This window comes from Onychomys torridus, chromosome 15 (genome assembly GCF_903995425.1).
Source record: "Onychomys torridus chromosome 15, mOncTor1.1, whole genome shotgun sequence".
NCBI classification, from domain to species: domain Eukaryota; kingdom Metazoa; phylum Chordata; class Mammalia; order Rodentia; family Cricetidae; genus Onychomys; species Onychomys torridus.
The window spans coordinates 77,675,453-77,693,695 of NC_050457.1; the positions used below are offsets into that span (position 1 = coordinate 77,675,453).

An 18,243-nucleotide genomic window follows, 5' to 3' on the forward strand; every position below is an offset into this window, starting at 1 on the left:
ATAACAGGATGCAGCGAACAGCGAAACTAGCAAAACCATCGGGCTGTTGAGGGAGCCAATGTAGGAGAAGCAGGTCCCATTCATCAGGCAGAGTGGGCAGGGATCTGACTGGCCTCGCGCTGAGCCCTGCCGGGAGAAAAGCAGCTGTGAGTGGGCTGGGTGCCGCTCGACCTTGGGGACGAGCGACCTGGAGGACATCGAAATCCACAGGTCCTGGTTGCTAGCTCAGGAGTCCGCAGCACCCGGAGAGCCCAGACTTCCAGGCAGGGGCTCAACCAACTCGGTGGGTGTGAGCAGGGCTGGCGGGAGTGCCTCTAACGCTGCACTGTTTGCGTTCACGTGTGCGCAGCGGGGGCGGGAAAGCCCCGCCCTGCCGCGGGAGGGGGCAGCGGGATTAAAGGCCACCCAGCCGGGCCGGGGGACCCGACTGTTGCCAGCTCCGGGATCGCGCAGAGGGCTGCGACAGGGAACGCAGCAGGAACTCACTAGGGTATGCGTGTTGGCTCCCAGAGCTGAGCAGCCGCGATGTGGCACTGGGCTCTGGGACCAGGCTGGAAGCCGCTGCTGGTGCTGGCACTGACCAGCCTGCCAGGGGCGAGGGCTATTGAGGAAGAACCGAGCACAGATGGGACCTTCCAGGTGATTACCTTCAAATGGCACCACGTCCAGGATCCATACATCATTGCGCTTTGGATTCTCGTGGCAAGCTTGGCAAAAATCGGTAAGTGGCCCGGGGTTTTATGGATCATGGTATCTCATGACTGAGTCTTAGACATGCCCTTAGAGTCTGTACCACCTGCCTTTGCCCTCGAATTTATCCCTTTCTGGGGAAGGGGCACATCCAGAGAGAGCTGGTGCTGGTGTTGGTTGGAGAAGCACACCAGCTAACTGGAGGAATCACACTCCGGTTCTACAGGGTAAGCGTTGACCCCACAGTCGCAGGCTCGCAGGCTCATGGCCCTGTTCTGCCCCAATCCTTCTCTAGATGCTGCCCTATTGGGTACCTTGGGGCTTGGTATTGCACTGAGAGAACTTAGTTGTAAGCGGCACTGGCATGAAGTCTCAGTCCAGAGTAGTAAAAATAACTAAATAACTAGCCTTTGATTAAATCCAGGGAAACTCATGACCCTCAGTCTGAAGAGGAGGATGGTTCTCCTCTTTCAACTGGCTCAGTGAATCTGGGAAGTGGGACTGAAGGAGTTCCTGGAAAGGTGAGAGGAAGGTCAGACCTCTTAAAAATTTTAAGAAGATCAAATCTTCATTATCTTTCTGGAGGTGGTGAGGATATGGTCCCTGTGGAGTTCACTAGACCCCTTTGTGAGGAGAGCAAGAATAGATGTAGAGATCCCTAGCCTGCCAGTTTCCATTGGGGATCTGGAATAGAAGAGGCCTCCAGTGACCTGGGATGGAGCGTGCCTCTTTAGCAGGGCCGAGGGAGGGGTGAGCTATGGAGAGAATATTTAGAGAGCTCAGACTCAGAGCGCCTAGTTAATGAAGGCTGCTTCTCCTCCTCCTCCTCCTCCTCTTCCTCCTCCTCCTCCTCCTCCTCCTCCTCCTCCTCTTCTTCTTCTTTCCTCCTCCTTCTTCTTTCCTCCTCCTCCTCCTTCTTCTTTCCTCCTCTTCCTCCTCCTCCTCCTCCTCCTTCTTCTTCTTTCCTCCTCCTCCTCCTTGTCCTCTTTGATGCCTCCTTCCCTCATCTGTTTAGCCTGTGGGTCTGGTACTTCTCCTTACAAATGCTGTCTGATTGAGTTTTTCAGTAAGGTCTGCGCTGTCTGTTGCTGTGACTAGACAGTACTGACTTCTTTATACTGAGTGTTCAGGAAGGTCCAGAGAGGTTCCAAGGAGGCCCTTTCATCAAGCTCACTTGCTTCTCCATGGGCTGCAGCACCCCAATATGTTGAGTTGGTGTGTGCCTTCTGTGTTATCTAGGAATTACTTACTCTCTGTACCCCTGGAGTACAGATTTGAAGCTTAGTGTCTCAGTCAGCAGCAGCCAGGTTTATCTGCCATGCTTTGTATTGGATCAGCACACTGACTAACTAAGGGGTAGCTTGATCCCTAAGGGCTATAGCTCTGAGGGTCTCTAGGGGACTTGAACTTGCCCCCAGAAAAACTGGCCACCAGTGTTAGTCAAGAGGATCACCAGTGGACAGGCAGCTCTGCAGAAGGATATCTCTATTTTAAGTAGTCTAGTGGGCCCAGGTGTTCCCTGCCATTCAATTTTACCCCACTCCTGACTTATAGAACATACGGAGATGATCCTTCCCAGGTCCCCAAGGCCTCCTGGTGGCTGAGTGTGGCTCTTGCTGATCCTTCCAAGCACCCCCACCAGCCCCTGCTTTGTCTTCCAACATCCTTCCCTGCTTAAACCTGCAGGTGTTGGCCCTTGCTGGCCAACCCCTGCACTATACTGCAAGTCACCAGCATATTCAGTTAAGAACCTGGCACTGGGTCTTTTACCAAAGAGGTTCCTCAAATATAGCTGCATTCCAGGGAGCAGACATCTCCTCACCTTTCAGACTCCACCAGTCCACAAGACCCTCTCCTCTAAGGTCCAAAGCCTCTGTCCCCAAGTTCCATCTCTTTCAATCCCAACAATAGGCAGTTGCATCAAATCTTCACCAGTACTAGTTCTTGGGGCAGATTTACTCTAATCAGACCCCACCAGGCTACCCATCGTCCACCCTGGAGGTCCACTACAGAAGCAAGAAGGGGGAGAAGCTGAGAGAAACAGTCTGCAGGTTCAGCTCTACCCTGCCTGGCTTTAAGAACCAACTTCTTGGTAGCAGGGACTTCCATACCTAGCTCTTGCCTTACAACTCTTCCCTCAGCTGTGAACTCTGGATTTATTCAGATCCCTGCTGACTTTGACCTGTTCTTCAGAAGCCTCCCAGATTCCCTCTCTGTATAACCAGCCTCAGATGCCCCATCACAGACCCACACACACACAGCTCTGTCCCTAACATAGGCCCATAGCTGATACATGTATGAATTTGGGTAGTATAGCTAACTCCCCCACAGCTCCCAGACAAGGACATGGCTGTCACTGGTCAAATACTATGTACTTTAAAAATGTTCAGGACTGTCCACACTACTTCATCTTCAAGTTGTACAGGAACTACCTTCCTGGAGAGAATGGGAAGGTCTTATACTGATGGGATTTATGTTTTCTTCTGATTGTTTGTAACTCCCAGCCCAACCTTGTGGTTAGGAGGTCATAATTCTTCCAGCTGGTCTTGACCCAGCTGGGGGGTAAGATATGGACCGTAGAACACAGGTAGTGTGATTATTGCAGTAGGGGACTGAGGAAGGCCAAGGGCAGGGATGTCAAGGCCAAGGTGCCTGACTACAGCACAGGGGTGGTATACTGGGAAGGTCTGATTGTGGTGGAAGGCCAGAGTCCATCCTCAGTGGGTGAGGTGCTCCCTTCTCTGTCCACACACTCCCATTTGGGAGTCCCTAACCTATGGCCACAGTGTTGGGATTCAAGGCTGGGTAGATGCTATGCTACAAGGGTCCATGTCAGGACACAGGCAGCACTAGGTGTCAGACTCTACCTAGGGCGGGTTTAGGCAGCTTCAGGAGCATATAGTAGGAGGCTGTCCTGCAGGAAGAGAGAAAAGAGAGAAGTGGAGCAGTTAGGGACTAAAAGGAGTGTAGCAAAAGCAGGGGCAGGAGTCTGAAGGGATGCTAGGGGAGTTGGTGGAGAGATTGAAAGGAGACCGGAGGGAAAGGCTAGTGGGAGCTTGTGGAAAGGCTGAAGAGAGACTGAAAAGAAACAGAATAGGCCAAGACAGTGCTAGGGGAAGACAACCAACTTACCTGCAGGCTTTAGAGGACTTTGGTCCTTGCCGAGCTGTGTAGTGGGTGGGTCTCAGTCATGACTGGCCTCTCAGACCACTGCTTTGGTTGCAAGACAGAATGTAAGACCAAAGAGGTGGTGGGGAGAGCAATCAGAGCTTCTTCTGGGCTTCAGAGAGGTAAGGAGTTTGCCCAGACTCACTGAGAGGAGAGGCTACAGCAGGGTTGTCATCACACAGCTCTTGGGTCCTTGCTACTGTGCTGGGAGCAGTGCTGCCTCTGTCTAAAGCCAGAGAGGGAACTTCGGGTTAATGAAGAAAACTGAGAAAAGTATGGGAGGAAGTCATTGTATGGGAGCAAAAAGGACATCCCTTAGGTCCTCCAGAGGTGCTCAGTGAAGGAGATCCAGGCAGCAGGAGTGACCAACCCAGCTGAGTCCCATTAGTAAGGAATCGGGAGCCTCTCAGACCAGACCAGAATGGTGTGAGGGCTATGTCAGTGAGGCAGAGGCAGTGGGGGGATACAGTCTAGGGGCAGTCCTATGCAGAGTCATAGAGCAGAACTCATGTGGCTTAGGGGATTCTCTGGAATCTGCTGGAAGTCACTGGCAGTATAAAGTCTTATTTTGGGAACTGTCCTTCGATAGTTGCTTGAGCTGTGATAACATGCAGCGTTTGAAGCTGAAGCTTCCTGAGGAAAGAGGAAATGTAAGGACGTGCTGTAGCACTGCAGGGGTGTGCCCTGACTAGTCCTGCCTATGTGTATAGGTGACTATGCCACACTGCTCCTCCTGCTGCTACCTAGAGAGAACCATTAGGCCTTCTAGGACTCTTGTCCTGGAAACCCTCACTGTGGGGCACAAGCACCCTTCTAGCCCTCAACAAACTGCTCACTCTAACAAGCCAGGCTGCTACAATGCACCTCTGGGCCCAGATAATCTAACCATTCAGGTGGCTTCATGTCATGTCATGGCTGTGGGATTCTTCTCTATCCCTATGGTCTGTCATCTGTTGAGACTTTGCTTTAGGTGTCTTTGGGAACAAGGGTCTTAGCTTGGGGTACTTTAAAGTTAGGGTTCCCATGAATATGCATGTCCTGAGTCTTCCATGGGGTCCTCAATGTGTTTGGAATGAGTCTGCCAAGGTTAGGATCAGCTCAGCTGTCCTTTCTCCACCAAGCCCCAGGACTTGGAGCTTCCATTAGAAAAAGGCTTTTTGTTTGTTTGTTTTTTGTTTTTTGTTTTTTTCAGAGCTGAGGACCGAACAACCCAGGGCCTTGCGCTTGCTAGGCAAACGTTCTACCACTGACCTAAATCCCCAACCCCGAGAAAGGCTTTTTATCTTCTGTGTTGTAGGTTATAGAGGTCCCTGGGATCACTGTGCCATGGCTGGTAGGGTTCAGGGCAACATGTTTTAGGGTGCCACATCTCAAAGTTGAGGTAAGTGTGGCTTCTATGACCACTGTGGGCAGCTGGCAGTTCCTATCCATTCTCCTGGGTACCTCCTTACCATGAGGAGCTAAGAAGGCCCAGCTGCCTGCCTGAGCTGCCCCTTACCCTGCTGTCCCTCATGCCCCTAACCTCTTCCCCTGTCCTCTCCTCTCCCTTCTCCTTCTGCTCCTCAGGCCCCTAGCCAGGGATATAGATGGGCAAGTACTGGTGAGCTGAGAACATTACACAGCTCTTCTTAGCCTGGAAGTGGAATGCCATCATTGAGGGACAGGAGGGAATAAGGGGAAGGCTGCCAGTCAGTGTTTCATGGCTCTGAGCTGGGTGCAAGCTGAATTTCAGTTAAGTCTTTCTTCAGCTCCAGCTGGAGTACAGACTACCTCTCCCATTCCTAGCCTTATCTTTCCATGCCCGACTTCCTACTACCCCACCTCTTCCCAGCTTAGAAATCTGTAGGCTACTCCAGCTCTAGAGGAGGGTATTCCTCAAGAAGGTATTCCCTAACTCCAAGCTCTATTGACTCAAGCAAGTGTGCAGTTTTCTTCTTATTGAGTCTCTGGTGACTAATCTGTCTGTACCTAGCAAGGCTTCTGTAGGTCTGGGAGTGAATGCATGTGAGATTGAGCATAAACAACTGGTTGGGTACATGGATATGTTTATGCATAGATAAGTAAATGACATGCTGATGAACCTGGCTTCCTACCTTAAGCTCCCAGCACCCCTTTGGTTCTGAGTCCAAGGAAGAGATTCCTAAGTCATCAGTGAAATTCTTCCCCAAACTTCCACCCAATTTCCTGTGTATGGCATCCTTGATGACATGTTTTCAGGAATGGCAGGCAAGGGGCCATAAGTTTAGAGTAGTATGGGTGTCACATCTGAGTGTCAATCTAGCGTCTGGACAGGTGAGGTCTGTTAAGCGTGTGTACATTGGCTTTTGCTTCTAGATGGTTATTCCTCTTGTCCACATCTATCACTGGGTGTCATTTCTCTAAGAAGGATCTCCTATCTGTAGAAGAGCCCTCAGACTGCTGGCTACAGGGGACAGAGTTCAGACTGAGGGGCTGGAGAGCTGCTAGAAATTCAGAGGGAGTAGCTCATCTTGAACACAGTAAGAAGAGCTTCAGAGTAAAGGGATTGGACATGGGCTCAAGCCCTAGAGACCCAAGAAGTAGGGGCAGATGGTGTAAACTCTGAGAATATTAGGACCAGGATCATTGGGGCTGCATTGTTGATTGGAGGAGGTGTGGTCAGGCACAGATGGAGGCAGCTCATTGTTGGGTAAAGGGTGTGGACTTTGCCTGGGGCCCCCTGAAGAACACCTAGCCCCTGGGAAGGAGGCGTTTAGGAGCACTTGCCAGGCTCACTTCCCAGCCATATATCCTGGGAATCATGCAGCTCTGGGAGCTATCTCTAGATGAGGGCAAAACCAGCATCATTTCCAGGTCAGATTTTCAGGTTCTCCCTGAAGAGGGAAGTCTCCAATAAGGTGGAATGGCCTAGTCCTCTCTCCCCTCCTGGGCAAGTTGGGAAACCTGCAGGATTTACCACCTGCTGAGTTGATGTGCCAAAGTCCAGTTAGTTTTGTATTCTCTTCTGGGAAAGAGTTTCTTGCAAGGCAAAATGGGAACATTAAAAAGCCTGTTTTGGGGGACTTTTTGAAGAAAAGGAGGAATGGAAAAATCACTAGTTGCTGAAGGCTTTGTTCTTAGATTTGGCCCAGGCTTGTTCAGGGGACCCATAGCAGCTCTCCTGCTGTTTTAGGGCTGATTTGTGTCCTTCAACCTGAACCCATAGAAGTGAGACCAGCTTAGGCCTTTCTCCTAGCCCTCTCTGGGCCTCCTAAGACTACAACTTTTGGGTAGCTGCCCAAGAGACAGTGAGGCAGGAGAGTGAACACAAGTGAGGACCCTGGAGTTTTGGGGGGGGGGCAACTGCCAGGTGGAAGCAATGTGGCTTATTTCAGTCACATAAGAAAGACTGGGAGAACTGGGGAGGGAGGGTATAAGCTAGCCAGTGAGATGTGGATCCAGGAATCCATAGGCCTCTTAGGAAGTGTGCCTGTGTGTGAAAACAGCACAGACCCATTACTGATTATTCTGAGCATGTGAGTGCACACACAGCCACCTGTGTGTATGTAAGTGTGGGTGATTTTGTGTGTGCATATTCATACTGCTCACATTCTTGCCCCCACACTAGACTCTTGAAGGAGTGTACAAGCATACTTTGTCCAGGTAGTGCCATCTCTGGGCCCCATTTTATCACCTCATCTAAGATACCAGTGGTTCCCCATCCCTGTCAGTCCATGGAGGTGACTCCAACCTCTAGAATTAGAAATCCTGAGAGGAATATGAGACTTGGAGTAAAGTTCCAGGACTTCAGGGAGGGACAAATGGAGATAGATGGTATATTCTCCAAGGAGACACTGCATTCAGGGCTCCTGGAAACACAGGTGTCAGTGAAGTGCCTCCCACACCTGAACTTGGACACTGCTGGTTCCTACCTATATGTCACGGCATCTGAAAAGCACTCACGGCAGTCTGGTTAAACTGTCTGTACAGGGACAAGCTCTTCTCTCCTCGATGCTTTAGGCTCTTCACAGGACCACGAGCCAGCATCTACATCTCTCTATGGAGAAGTGGTAAGAAATGGACTCAACAGATGAGGTTCTTACAAGGTACCTGGTGTCTGAGAGGGTTTTAGAACATAATGGCCATCAATAAACAAAAATGCTGAGATAGACACACAGTAGATAGAAACGCCATTCCCAAGCTGGGCATCGTATGTATGTATGCTAAGGAATGTTTGTAGAGGCCAGAGAACAACTTGTAGGAGTCAGTCCTTTCCTTCGCTATGTGGGTCCTGGAGATTGAACTCAGGCCATTAGGCTTGACAGCAAGCACCTTTACCTGCTCACTAGCCCGGGTTTTAAAAAGACTGACCACCTGAGTTCCATTCCTGGGACCCAGATGGTAGAAGGCAAGAATTGACTTTTAGAAGTTATTTTTAGACCTCTACATGCATGTCCTAGTACACACATGTCCTAGTTTCTCTCTCTCTCTCTCTCTCTCTCTCTCTCTCTCTCTCTCTCTCTCTCTCTCTCTCTCTCTCTCTCTCTCTCTCTCACACACACACACACACACACACACACACACACACACACACATACACACACACTGAACAAATAGATGTAGTAAAAAGTATTTTTACTTTTAGGAGTTGGTTTTTTTTCCTTCTATTGTATGAGTCTCCAGAATAGAACTCAGGTTCTCAGGCTTTATTTGCTGAGCCATCTTGCCAACCCAACTTTCTGGGGTTTTTTTTTGTTTGTTTTTGTTTTGTTTTGTTTTGTTTTGTTTTGTTTTTGAGACAGGATTTCTCTGTGTAGTTTTGGTGCCTGTCCTGGATCTCGCTCTGTAGACCAGGCTGGCCTTGAACTCAAAGAGATCTGCCTGGCTCTGTCTTCCGAGTGCTGGGATTAAAGGCATCGGCCACTGCCATCTGGTTCCAACTTTCAGTTTTTAATTCTGGTTTTTTTGAGATTTAAAGGTGAATGTGGGTATTCACAAAGAACAGATAAGCTTTGAGGCAGTCTCTTCCTCCCACACAATGTGCCATTGCTGGGTGCTAGGGTCATTCACTGTCCTGAGTGCTCACTGTGAGCACAGACTAGCCCCAGGTGTTCTACCAGAGGAAGGGTCTGAGAACAAATAGGCCTTTTGCCAGCAATTCGGCCTATGAGAAACACAAAGCTGTGTTTGGGTATTTATAACCCAAACCCACAGCATAGAATCTTGATCCCAACTATGGAAGGTTAATTTTTTTTTTTTTTTAGTTTAAATTGTGTTTGTTTGTGTGTGTGTGTGTGTGTGTGTGTGTGTGTGTGTGTGTGTGTGTGTGTGTGTGTGTGTGTATGTGTGTGTGTGTGTGTGTGTGTGTGTATTTATATGGTTCTTTGTGTTCAGGACCTGAGTGCATGTGCACATGCCACAGTGCATGTGTGGAGATGGAAGCACAACTTTCAGGAGTCACTTCCCTTCTATTGTGTGTTCTAGGGATGAAATTCAAGTCATCAGGCTTAGGTGTGCAAGTGCTTTTACCCATGGAGCCATTTCACAGACTCTAATTGTGAGGTATTTAAGAATTCACAATCTTACTTTGAAGCATTCAGCCCTTAATGGGATGCCTTTTGTTGTTGTTGTTGTTGTTTTGTTTTTGTTTTTGTTTTTTTTTTTTTTTGTTTTGTTTTGGTTTGGTTTGGTTTTTTTTGTTTTGTTTTTTTTGAGCTGAGTATTGAACCCAGGGCCTTGTACTTGCTTGGCGAGTGCTCTACCACTGACCTAAATCTCCAACCCTGGATGCCTTTATCATACCCTTCCCTTCAAGTTTCAAGGATTTATGCAGAAGAGGATGCAGAGGTTGTGGGTGACTCCAAGGAAAGAGCATTTTCCAGACACAACAGGGCTGATGCACATATGAACTTACTGAGACTGTGACAGAATGCACAGACCTGCACAAGTTCAAGCCAGATAAAATCTCAGCATGGAGAATGGGAAGTGAGCACCAAATCCTAACCTAACCAAGAAGCTATTTGCAATTGATAGCTGATGGGAGAGGGAAAATCAGTTGTCTTCAGTAGAGTTATCCTGGTTATATCAACTCCACTCCAGAGCAGGCCTCATGTCAGGAATAACTGGCTAATGAAATTGGACACCATATTTTTGTTGTTGTTTGGTTGCCTTCTTTTTAGAGAAAGAATATGAAGTTGGGTGGTAGGGAGGCTCTTAGTGGAGTTGGGGGAGGATAAAAATATGATCAAAATATATTGTATGAAAAAATTTTAAAATGAATTCACACTCTCCTGGGAACAAGGATGGGTACAAGCTGGTACCATCACCATCATCACAGGGAAGGTAAAGGGATCATCTACTTAGGAAACCTGGTCTGGGGTTATTGTCTCACCCACTAGAGTTGCTAGGGTGGCCCTTGTGCCCAGCTCTCTTAGAATGCACACACATGGACATTGTGGAAATGCATTTGTGGCTGCTGTAGGAGTGGCATCTGGTAAAATGCTATGGATGAGAAGGTATGAGCCATGGAATGAGATGGCTTGCAATGGAGGAAAATATGTATATTGTGGAGGGTACACTGCAGTCACAGTGACAACCATGGCATCAGTGGTGTCTGGGGGTAGGGTGAGAGACTCCATGGTCAGGCCTTACTGGGCTAGCTGTAGGATCAGACAGCATGCCTGCCCTGTGTATATGGCAGCTGACCTTGGGCCTCACTCTTCACCTAATCTCTCTGTCCCTGCCCTGCTCTGTATCCTCAGAGAGGCGGCTGTGTTCCCAGGGGAGCCTGGGCTCTGTCACAGAGTGGAGGCAGTGAAGGACATCTAGTTGTAGGTGGCCATGGGATTTCCACATCCAGGCATGCTGCTGTGCTGAGGCCGTCTTCAACACCAGAAAGGTTCTCTTTTTCTGAAAGAATAAAGACAACGAAGTGAGAGGGACTAGGGGATGGCACAAATATAGACGGTACCCTGGATTTGTGTTTATTAGAGCCATCAGCAGCTGGCTTCTTAGGCCACTGCTTCCCTCTGCCTCTATCATTTCCTGTCCATACATGTCCATACACACCAGGGCACCCAATATACATATGCCTTCTTTTGGCCTCAGAAGTCTGAGGAGGACCATATTGCATGATCCCCAACTCACCTGTTGCCTTGGAATCTAGCCTCATAGCCTTTGCATCCTGGTGGACTGTACTCTATGTAGTTTTTGCTCTTCCCATTTGATTGCAGGGGAAACCTCCTGGGCACCAACACTTGCCCCCTGTTATGTTCCAGTGAAAAGTAGGATTTTCATTTGCCTAATCTTACCAAAGTCTGAAACTATTAGTATGGTGGGATCATAATAAATGGCTGGGATGACATAAAATTACAGCCTTTGTTTACACAAAGTAATGTGGAAGATCTTTTTCCTTTTTTTATAGAATTAAAAAAAAAATTCTTTGACAATCTCACACATGTCTACAGTGTATCTTGATTATATTCAACCCAAACCTTCCCTCCCATTTTCCTTAACTCCTCTAATACCTCCCTTCCCACCTTTATTTCCTTTCCTTATTTAATTTTTTTATAACTCACCCCGTCCAGATAGTGCTGCCTGCAATCACATGGATACATCCGCCAGAGCCTGGCCAATCTACCAGTGTCCATGCCTTTGAAGAAACATGACTCCAGCCCCAACAAGCAACCATCAGTTGCCAGGTGGTCCTCGGTTAGTAGGTAGGGCATCCATAGCCAGGAAGCAGAGAGCGAGATGGATGCTGGTGCTCAGCCCACTTTCTCCAGCCCTTGGAATAGTGCTGCCCACATTTGGGGCGGGTCTTTCCACCTTGGTTAAACCTCTCTAGAAAGACCCTCATAGACAAACCCAGAGATATGCCTCCTAGGAGATTCTAAATTCCATTAAGTTGACAATCAAGATTAACTATCACACCACATGTTTGAGAAAACATGCCCTATTTGTCCTTCTGTGTCTTGATTATTTTATTTAATATGAGGATCTCCATCTATTTTCCTCCAAATGATTTACATTTTTTAATGGTTGAATGAAACTTCATTTGTTTTTATACCACATTTTCGTGACTGACAAATGTACATTCCCACTAATAGTGTTAGGGTTTCTTTTCCACAACATCCTCTGAAGTATTTGTTGCTTGTTTTCTTGACTACCATTCTGAAAAGAGAAAGATGGAACTTTAGTGTAGTTTTAATTGTGTTTATGGCATAGTTAAGGATGTTGAACATTTTTTAATGTGTTAATATTTATTGGCCACTTGTACTTCTTTTAAGAAGTTCTTTTGCTGTTTATATTTTATATATTCTAGATATTAATTTTTGGCAGGTGAATAGCCACAGATTTTCTCCCAAGTTTTTAATTAATTTAATTGGGGTGGGGAGCTAAGGGACTGAACTCAGGGTTTTATGCATTCTCAGCAAGTGCTTTTTCAAGGACTGACATCCCTAGCTTCCCAAAGTTTTACATTTTAATGAAGTCCAACTTATCCATTTTTTCTTTTGTGTGCCATGCTTTGGGTGTTTTATTGAAAGATTCTTCATTAGCCTGAGATATTCTAGACTTTTCCCTCATGTTATTTTCTTTCTAGAAATTACAAAATTTTGTGTTTTACTTTCATGTCTTTAGTCCATTTTGAGTTAGTTTTGTTGGTTTTTTTAAAAGGCAGGCTGTAGGATCTGTGTTTAGATTCATATTTTCACATCTACATGTCCAATTATTTCAGTCCTATTTGTTGGAAAATCATCTGTTTCTGTTGAATCTCCCTAAGTGGTATTTGCAGGTGTCTCTCTGCTCTTATCTTTGGCAGTGATCCGTCTGCTCTCCCAGCACTGGGCAGTTCCGAAAGCCCAACTGCATCAGGTCTGGCCACTGTGGCATCAGTTTTACTTGTTTTCCTTCAGCACTGAACATTTGTTCCCAGGCTTCTGCCTCTCCAGATGAACTGCAGACCAGGATGTCTGACTCCACAAAGTAACCTGCTGCAGTGAAGTGGTGAAGAACCAACATTTTGACAAAATTCAGACTTCTAATCCACAAACACGGAACACCCTAATTTATTGTTATCTGATTTATTCCATCAAAGTTTATGGCTTTTTAAATGTGTATCTTCTCATTTCAGAGGAGAGTGATTTATGCTTCAGTTTGTGCTAAGATATATAGCAGAGTGTTTTAAATTTCAAATAGTTCTTTTGCTGGTGTGTAGAAAAGTAGTGGACTTTGTGTATGAGTGTTGCATTCTGTTACCTTGCTGCAGTCACTCATTAGTTCCAGAAATCCTCTGTTGATTTTTTTGGACTTTCTACATAGGCAAACATATCATCTGTGACACTCTTGATATCAGCAAACAAGGCCTATAGGGACTTGGGTGTGGCCTGTGGCTTTGCTGTGTGTTAGGTAATTACATGTATTGTGTCCAAAATATCACATGTGAATAAGTAAATGAATGATCTTCCCTCCTGGGAGGGAATTTTAATGTGAGCCCATGAGATAAGAAGATGGTGCTGCCGAGTGGTGATGGCGCACGCCTTTAATCCCAGCACTCGTGAGGCAGAGGCAGGCGGATCTCTGTGAGTTCGAGGCCAGCCTGGTCTCCAAAGTGAGTTCCAGGAAAGGCACAAAGCTACACAGAGAAACCCTGTCTTGAAAAACAAAAAGAAGAAGAAGAAGAAGAAGAAGAAGAAGAAGAAGAAGAAGAAGAAGAAGAAGAAGAAGAAGAAGGTGCTTACAGAGATGGGGGAAGAAAATCTGGCCAAGAAATACAGAAGATCTGGGGTAGCAGGTGATGGGGTCACAGATGCACAACACAGATACATGACAGTGGGAGCCATAGGGAATCCTGGAGTACTATAGTTACCAGAGAAAGAGGCATGATCTACAGATGAAACCTCTTGATATACCCTACCACCATTGGACCTTTCTGTACTTTCCTCTACACATTTGTTTCTCTTGCCTTGTGTCTTTCTGGGTCCCATCAAGCTGCTGATACTTTAACCCATGGCTTCCTGCTTGGGTCTTCATTGTACTGCATGTACCCTCAGGGTAGGAGAGGGCCCAGAGTCTCTGAGTAAACACACTACATCCTGCAAACTCTCATCAGCTAGCAGAGGGCTGCTAGTACAGCAGCTGTATCATCTTTTGGCAATCAGCACAGAGACTCAATCAATTCTAGAATTTGTTTGGAAAGAGGCAGCCTCTGCACTCCTTCCTTGTCCCTGCTTCCCAAGATGACTAAGTAAGCTCAGAGACAGAGTGCCATGTTCAACTGTCCTCCTATCCAGGTTGATCTTGGAATGCTCTCCAGCTGCCCAACTCATACTATGATCTCGGGTCTTCTGTCTTCCATTACATTCCAGGGGTGTAGTTACTCTAACTGCAAAATTCTCCACAGTAATTGCTTCTCCATTGTCCATGTAGTTTTCTGTTTTGCAAGTTATTAGGCCCTCTTTTTGTTATTGATGTAATTATATTTTTTTGTGTGTGTGTACACCTATGTGTGCAAGTACATGTGCTCATGCCATATGCCATAGCATGTGTGTGATGGCCAGAGGACAACTTTCAGGAATTAGTTCTCTCCTTCTACCATGTGGGTTCCAAGTATTAAACTCAGGTCACGTGGCTTAGTTGCAAGTACTTTTACCTGCTGATCCATCTCACCAGCACTGTTGGCATCATTTTCTATGTGCTGGTCAGGGAATTTCTGCTCAAGCCATATGTTGCTGTGCTCTGCTTGAGCTCCGAGGCTCTCATTTTCTTCTTGAGAGATTCAGAGTCTCCTTGTCCAGCCTTTCCTGGTCCCCTGGCACTGTCCCGGTTGACTTGGGCCATCTTTGCATCTTATGCTTTTGTACCAAGGTCCCTCTCTTTAATGTATTTTCTTCTGCAGCGTTCCCTGAGCCTTCTGGTCAGAGCCACAGGTCCATGGCTAGGAAGCAACCTGGTGATTATTGAGATGTTATAACTCGGCCACTCTGGGGTCAAAGAGGTGCAGTCTGCAAGTGCTTTTCTGTGTGGAGTTGGAGATACTGCTTGGCTTCTTTCATGGTTGATTTCTGACCTTGAAAGCCTTCCTCGGCATTGTTTGTACAGGGATTCCTCTCCATGATGTAGTATCCATTCTGTTTATAATAGTATCTTGGGGGCAGGTCTACTTGCTTTATGGAGTCATGTATTTTCTGCCATTTAGTCTAGAATTGTGGCTCTTCAACATATGTATTCTCTTTCTTCTATTTTTTCTGATAGGATTTCTTAATTTCATCTTTCAGGTCCTCTGCTGATTTTTTTTTTTAATTACTGTTCTTGTGTTGTTTACTTTAAGAGGTCTCTCTCCTTCCCCATTTCTCTTTCTCCTCTTTTTCTTTCTTTGATGATCCCTCTGCCTGCCTCCCCATAAGATTACAGGCATGCACCACCACACCCACCCTAAGAGGTCTTGAATCTCTGCATGTGCCTCCTTTCAGTGTCACACTCTTCCTCAGTATGCTACTGTCCATCATTCCCCCACTCAAGCCCTTTATGTTTGAGCATCTCTTGCCATTCTCCAAGAATTTCAGAGTCTGTCCTTGGGCAGGGCCAGGTACTGGGGTACAAAACCTCACTGGAACCTGAAACGGGTATGTTGGTGTGGTATCTGTGTGGAGAGCTCCCTATTTCATTTAGGCCCATGCAAAAACCTTGGAAATAAAGACAATAAATAAGCCCTCTGCCCTTTCATTTTCTTTGGGTTCAAAAATAAAGTAGTGCATTGACTCTTTGGGGGTCCAGTTTTCATCCTCACAACATCCACAAAAGATGAGATTGTCATCTTACACCAGGAAACCAAGTCCAAAGATAAAGCTACCTATTAGGTAGTGGACAGGCAAGTCCTGGGAACAGAGAGCCCTTAGGTGTGCAGGGACCGTGCCCTTCTGGCTCCACAGATAGGGGCTGTTTGTACCTTGCAGGGTCACCTTGCCCCAGGGAGGCAGGTGTTGGTGGGGGCCCTCAGGAGGCCCCTATAGGCTCTGAACCATTTGTCTCACAGGAGCAACTAGCTGAAGGGTGGGCTGCTGGCATGAAGTCTGCCACTAACCCATCAACATTTTCACATACCAATGCCCAGTGTCTCAAACCCTGCCCTCAGTGAGGGCCTATGCTTCTGGGCCACTCTATGGCTTTTTTCTTTTTTTTTAAATCTTCAGAGTTCCAATTTATCATCTGCCTGTGCCATATGAACAGCAAAGCTCAGTAGTCCTGATGAGTTCCTGCTTTGTATCCAGGAAGTGAATGGTGACAAAGTCTGGACTTTGGAGACAAGTTGTGAGCTCCCAGGTGGCAGTGACCATGACCATGTGAATGGGCACAGGCCCAATGAACAGCAGCCTTGGGACATTGCCACACAGTTTATCTGTACAAAAGAAGTTTTCAGAGAAAATGCTTTGCTGGAATTTTTCACATGAAGGTATGAAGGTCAGCAAGGTTCATACCTTCTCCCCCACAGGGATTATGCTTGTAAACTCTTTGTAGCTCTTAGAACATCCACCTCTGTCTCCTGCCCTTCAAGAATATTTGCTTTAGTAAATTTTATGTCGATTTGACCTTGGGGTTACTCTTCTGTCAGGCCCATGTTCCTCTCACAGTGGCTTTCTATGATATGACAGACTCTGTTCTTGAAAAGGAGGTGGCCCTGGCTTGCCTGGCCCCTGGCACTTTTTATGATTTAGGGAAGTCCTGGGTGGTGCCAGGCCACCTGTGTTGGCTTAGTTGTGAACTCTGCTCCTCCAGTCCTCATGTATGTTAGCTGCAGCCATCATAGCTGGGTTCAGTTACCCTGCCTCAATGCCACTGTGGACAGTTACCCTCTTGTACCAACTGAGTCTTGATGTGCCTTGCCCACTGCTTTCCCCTAATCTCCAGCCTGACAGTGGGTTCCCTTCCAAACTTGAAGGGCCTGGACTCAACCTCACACTGTCCCCTGTGTAAAAGAACCTAAGACTACATTCTCTATCCAAAATCCCTACTAGGTACCTGGTGAGTCAGTTCTGCCCTTAGGGAGCTGATGGCCAGATAACTCATAGTTTATGAGGTCCTGGTAGAAAACAGATGGGATAGGTTTGGAGGTCTATGTGAAAAGAAGACTAGGGACCTAAGGGCTCTTCTCTGGGCTTAAGGGACATGGGAAAAAGTCACTCTAGCCATGTCTCATTGCTGGCTAGGAGCTGGTTGTATCTTCCACTTGCCTTTCAGTCTCTTCATTTAAAACATGCAACCTGGTCAGCACTAAAGATTGAAGTTCAGGTCCTTGAGGTCCCCAAGGGATCTGCTTCAGAAAGCCAGGGCTTGTTCACAGTTCCCACCCGAGAGGCTTCCTTCAGTGCCATCTCAGCCCATCATGATAAATAACAAGGATCTTCTGGAGGACTATAGGCTCAGGGAGGACCAGATATGATAGGAATGAGGGCAGATCCTACAGTTGTGGAGGCTACACAGAACCTCTAATTACAGGGACCTCCTTGATGGGTGCCTAGCACATTGAAGCAACATTAGGAAGGCACAGCCCCACTTCTCTACCATAGATAACTTAGTGAGCCAAAGCCCACTCCATCCTACATTCCATATGTCCAGCTCCTTAGGTCCTCTCAGGTAGCCATTTGCTCAAGTGTTTGAGGAGAAACCAAGATAGTGGAGGTACCTCCTGAGTGCTGCCTCTGCCCTCAGATGACACCGGTGTGCTTGTCAGTATCCCAGCCATCCCCAAGTTCTCCTGAAATGCCCACTGTTTACAGGAAGTATAAAAATATTTCTGCAACATCATGGAGATGTGGGTGCCCCTTGTGTGGAGGGAGCCCTGTGTCTGAGGTCCAGCCACTACAGGATGTGCTGGCAATGACCTTTCCTACAAGTAGCATGAGGGACTTTGTCCTGCTCATCTGCAGCTTCGACACAGCACTATGTGGTTGTTAATAAACCAAAGGAAAAGCAGAATTGCTGAGTGTTTGTGATCAGTTAGAACACCATTCATGGCATCTGCTTCAAAAGCATGATGTTCTAAAAGTGTAGTGCAGTGGAAAGTGAAATGAGGAGGGGTCCTGAAGACATCTGATACATCAGAGTCGGGCTCCAGGCCTCTGTCAAAACTACCAGCCCCTGAAGACAGATGATCTCTGAGACAAGAGAGGTCACAGTGTTGGTAGACTTCCAACAGACCTATGTTCTTTTCCTGTCCTTTGATTGGATAAAAACAAAAAGAAACAGTTATTTGTACTTACTATTTTCTCAGTTTGGGTTTTTAACTATTTGAATTTAATGGTCCTATAGAGTGTCATTTTTAAAAATTTACACTGTTTGAAGTTGGAAGAATTTCTCAACTCGATAAGCATGTCTCCTCCCAAGCTGGGGCCATTTTCTACTACTATTTTTTTCAAAATTCTCTCATTG

The 18,243-nt window shown here is 46.9% G+C and overlaps 1 protein-coding gene across 1 annotated transcript in view; it reads left to right on the top strand.

Moving 5' to 3' along the window:
* Nucleotides 1-432: 432 nt before the first annotated feature.
* Nucleotides 433-18,243, top strand: part of Slc9a3 (solute carrier family 9 member A3) — a 42,417-nt gene continuing 24,606 nt past the window's right edge. Inside the window, exon 1 of the mRNA XM_036206698.1 lies at nucleotides 433-721. Within this exon, the coding sequence (XP_036062591.1) occupies nucleotides 526-721 (196 nt within the window). The 5' untranslated portion in view covers nucleotides 433-525. The remainder of the gene's footprint in view (nucleotides 722-18,243) is intronic.